Source organism: Gavialis gangeticus, unplaced genomic scaffold (genome assembly GCF_001723915.1).
Source record: "Gavialis gangeticus isolate Ggan-Ray unplaced genomic scaffold, GavGan_comp1, whole genome shotgun sequence".
Classification (NCBI taxonomy): Eukaryota; Metazoa; Chordata; order Crocodylia; family Gavialidae; genus Gavialis; species Gavialis gangeticus.
The window spans coordinates 138356951-138361602 of NW_017729022.1; the positions used below are offsets into that span (position 1 = coordinate 138356951).

At 40.3% G+C, this 4652-nt stretch overlaps 1 protein-coding gene across 3 annotated transcripts in view; it reads left to right on the forward strand.

Annotated features, from left to right (window-relative positions):
- The first annotated feature begins 3703 nt into the window (after positions 1 to 3703).
- BTBD3 (BTB domain containing 3) overlaps positions 3704 to 4652 on the forward strand; it is an 11507-nt gene continuing 10558 nt past the window's right edge. The window contains exons 1-2 of one of the 3 annotated variants that reach the window (XM_019516241.1): positions 4196 to 4312; positions 4586 to 4627. Coding sequence is in view for 2 of the 3 variants with exons in the window: in XM_019516239.1 (XP_019371784.1) it covers positions 4528 to 4652 (125 nt within the window). In the remaining variant the exon portion in view is untranslated. The other 2 variants (XM_019516239.1, XM_019516240.1) reach the window with 2 other exon arrangements.

Here is a 4652-nt window from a genome sequence, read left to right on the forward strand (position 1 = left end):
GAAAAAAAAAACCCTTTTTTTTTTTTTTTTTCCCTAGCAGCATAAACACAGGCAGCTGCAGTAGAAGGGAGCAACAACAACTGGCTGCTTCATTAACCCCTTAGCTACTGGCTGCCTGTGGACAATTTTTTCGTGCAACAGCAGCTCCTGCAGCAGCAGGGTCTGGCCCAATAGCAGCTTGAGGTTGTCTCTGATTCAGTATGTACAGGGTTACTTTCCCTTTCCTCCACCCTGCCTTGTTTCCCTAGGAGGTTAATGGAGCAGCCCTCAGATGGTTGCTCCCTTCTACTGTGGCAACCGGCGTTTATTCTCCTGACAAGCAAGGAAATACAGCAAAGTGGAGCCCCAGGGCACCCTCAAGCTACTGCTGGGGCAGAAGCTTCTGCTGAGTCAGTAGCAACTTCTGCAGCAGGAGTCTCTGGAGGAAAGGGAAACTAACCCTGCTTCACAGGAGCAGTGAGTATGCAGGGCATCTGGAACCCACGGCTAGCAGTTAGGGAGCCCTGCAGTAGCTTAATTTGGGGGAGGGAAATGGGGGGAGGGGAGAAAGGCACCAGCCTTGGATGCCAGTTTGAAGGGGGTCCCAGAATGGCAGCCCCTAAGGAGCCAGTACAGTTGCAGCTAGGAAGAGTGGGCAAAGCCAGCTCCAGCCACAGCCCATCATTACCATACTTCCTCACTTATCACATGCACCCCAGTTTCCAGCAGCAGATTTGTTGAAGAACTGGGGGGGTGGCATACAAGACCAGACAGTTGTATTCTGTTCCTTAATTCTTCGTATCTGGTGGCTTGGATTTTCAGATTGCCCAAATTTTAGGAACTGAGTTGGGAACTTCTGACATCTTTCAAGTTAAAATGTTAATGATTGCTCCTGCAGCAACTAATTATTTCTGTGAAGAAATTATTTCTCCTTTGGTCTTTTGAAAATAAAGAAACTTTCAGTTCTTATAATGTGAATTGGAGAATGAAAAAAGAAATTAAACCTATAGGGCATTAGAAAATCATCATAAATGCTTTTGGAGAAAAGACTGCAAGGTAATCCATTTGCTAGGTGTTTTCATCAGGTGCAGGCTGATCTGTCATGGTCTTGACTAAATCAGTTTATGGGACTTGTACTAATTATATTGAAACACTAAAGTGTAAAGTCATTAACAATGTATGTGCACTAGAAGAGTACAGCCGTGTAGAAGAACATAGTCTAAAGCTGCCACATGAGCAGAAATAATAGTCAGCATTACGTATAGCACTACTGATTTTACCTTAGTAACTTGTGCACTCTCTCTGTTTCTGTTCATGGACAGAATACATATTGCTTCTATTCCCATGGCATCTTTTAAGTCAAATGATTGTAAGCCCCTAATTGAAATTTTCGAGCTTTCCCCATCCTATGGTCAACTAATCTTATTCATAGCTTCCTAATGGTTTTCTTTCCTCTCACAAGGTTGACCATCATTATATGCTTTTATATGTTGCAGCAACTTCAGCAGGTTTAATGGAAGATAGTTAAAAACAAAGAAACATCATAGGTCGATAATCCATCACAGGATGCTCGTTGGAGCCTTGTAGAATCAGTTCTGCAGAATATCTTCTCATCACAGTGTTGATTCCCACCCCCCCCCCGGGTGGCAGGAAATCAGTCAAAACAGTGGCATGTAGGTTCATTTTGGGTATAGTGTAGGTAGCTCTTTCTCCTATCATCCAGATGCCATCTTCTTGTCAATCAAGTTTTTTTTCTGATTTTGCATAAAGTCTGAATATGCTGCGGCAGCTGCTGATGGTTTTTGTTCATTTCCTTCCCCAAGAAGGTACAAGAGAGTGTTTTTTCAGAAGGTCAAGGTCTGGTCAACGCCTGCAGCATTTAATATTACCCTTTCCTACACTGAGTTAACCAGAACTATGTTTCTTCAGAAATCCAGAGGCTGTTCCAGGACAGGACCACCAAAAATCTATTGGAAATAATGGGGAGATTGTTATAGATTTTTTTCCCCCTTAGGAAACTATTTGAAAAAAGACATGATAATCCTAATTGTAGTATTGTTCGATATTTACGTAGTGTTAAAAAATGGATTTTTCACGCCCAGTCTTTTTAAAATCCAATTTCCACCCCACCCCTCTAGAGTACTGTTTTTTCGCCTCTTCTGCCAAACTCATTTTGAAGATCAGATCATTCAGATATCTAATAGAACAGTCGTGGGGGTTGTATCTGTAAAACTTCTGAAGCGTTATTCTTGTGAAATGACTTTTTCAGGCACGCTCAGGGAGGTTATCCTCACAGCCAGAAGGGTTGTGAAGCTTATTCAGAGGGGCTGGGAGGGGGAGGGGAAAGAGAATAATTCATTTTGCCAAAAAAATCCTGGGGATGCCCTGTCCCCTTTTCTCATTTTACACATTCCCTAGAGCTGTGTTACAGTGAGAAATTTCTGTAGAATGTATTTCTTTTCTAAAGACTAAAATGACCTAGGCTGTCAGCTCCCCTCCTAAATTTTGATATTGCCAGCCTTCCATCTGTGGCAGACTCTAACCATATTGCTAAGGAAATATCTGCCATTTGAGGTTGTGTAACTTGTTTCTCAGTGTCTGCACAGCACTTTTAAGATACAAAGTGCCACGTACATTCACTCGGCTAAGGTGGGAATTGAAATCCCACTACCAACTCCCCAGGTGGATCCATTTAACTTGCTTCATTTTTAGGAAGAGTGCATAATCTTTGAAATGCCTGCAGCTAGTTCTTGCCATTAATGAACTTTGCCTTTTAAGGAGCCATGGCCATGACTTCCAACAACTGAGTTGCAGTCATTTTCCATTGACTACTCTGGGTAAAATCTTGGCTCCACTTAAATTGATAGCAGGACTTCCACTGACTTCATTGGGTTCAGGCTTATACCCCCTCTTTTAGCCTCCTTTTCACTGGTGTACATTTGACAGGAAAATTGTTTTGACCTGAATGTTGTAAGATTTATTCTGAAAGCAAAGAGGAGTTGTTTTTTTGTGAAATTTAAAGAAAATTATGAAATTGCCTTTGAGTGGTGAGTAACAAGAAAAAATGATACTGAGAAATGTTGACTTAATAACTGATATTTTTGGATCCATGTATTTAAAAAAAAAACCAAATAGTTAAGCCTGCCAAGTTTTTAGAGGCACAGCTAAACACCAAAGCAGTTCTACTCTATAGTTAAATTCTTCAGTGAGATTATGACTCTGAAGTACATTTCTTTCATATTAAAATTGGTTGGCTTAACTATCTCATACCCTGTTATTTCAGAATGTGTTTATTAATGAAATCTGCATTTATTCATATCTCAAACTGTGATTTTAACTGAGACTCCTTAAGTGATGCAGACTTTTTCATCTAAAGCTTTGAAACATTGATTAAATGCATGCAGTCTGATTTACTTGAATCTGATTTGCATATCTAGAAGTTTTCTTTTAAGGCAGTGCAATGGTGTCTGGTGTAAAGTGCCCTAATTAGCACAGCTTAGTGTTTTGGGACCCTGTTAAGGATGGTTATATTAACTGGAAGCATAAGTAGTTAAAAAGGAAATCTGTGACCTCATCTCTCTTCATGTTACACCAGAGTTTAAACTGCACTGAGAGAGACTGTTTATCTGCATCATTCTCTTTTATGTTGGCAGCTAATTTGCTTGAAATTGAGTTCTTGATGTTTCATAACATTTGGTGTTTAATAACTAATTTTATAGTAGTGGTTGTGAGAATGTTACAGAAGCATGCAGTAGTTTTCTTTGTTATATCTATTCCTTGGGAAAATGTCTCTAATGGAAAATGTTATATTAAAGATCTATTAATCCTTCTTATGTAACTGTACTGTTTTTATTCCCCTGTGGAAATTTGAATAGCATGAAAGATGACCAGTGAGAGAGAAGATCCATAGCATGCACACGTTGCTGGCTTCTCAAGCACTTGCATAACTGCGTGCAGTTTCCCTTATTACTTAACGCTGCATGTTAAATGAAGAGTGCAACTGCTGTCCCTTTAATGTTAGAGTGATGCACATTACAATAGGTGTCACTGTGCTGCTGAGTCCAATCGTTATCGGTGACTTCAGCTATTGGCTCAGAACGCTGGCTGTCTGACTCCATCTGCAGGGCTGTAATACCTACTCTGTTCAGATCCATTCAACACACAAGTTCAGCCAGCTGAACAGACTAGCAGTGCTACAGCACATCTTGCTAACCTGATTCAAAAAGCCAGTGCTATATAGCTAGAGGCATCCTCTCTTTGCACAGGGCAGCACTTTCAAGTGATCCAGTTTCAGGAAATTTGGAAAAGAGCTTGCAAGCAAGTAACACTGGCAGTAAGGATGGGGATGTATTTAACAAATCAAGTACTGGATCAAACTTAAAGCCTTTTTTTTTTTGTATTCAATGCACTGAAAAGGTCACCTTGTCTTGCTGAAAAAGAAGCAAAATCTGAGCTTTGCTGCTTTTTATTTAACATCCTAGCTCCCTCTTAAATTTTCTTAATGTTCTTATCTAGTTAGGCTATCTAGCTATTCAGACAAGGATACTCATGGTAGATGATAAGGGGAAGAACATGAAATGTCTTACCTTCTTCTTGATGCTTCCAGAGACAGTGAAGAACAGGTCCAAGAAAAGCTCTAAGAAGGGAAATAGCAGCAGCAGCAGCAGCAGCAG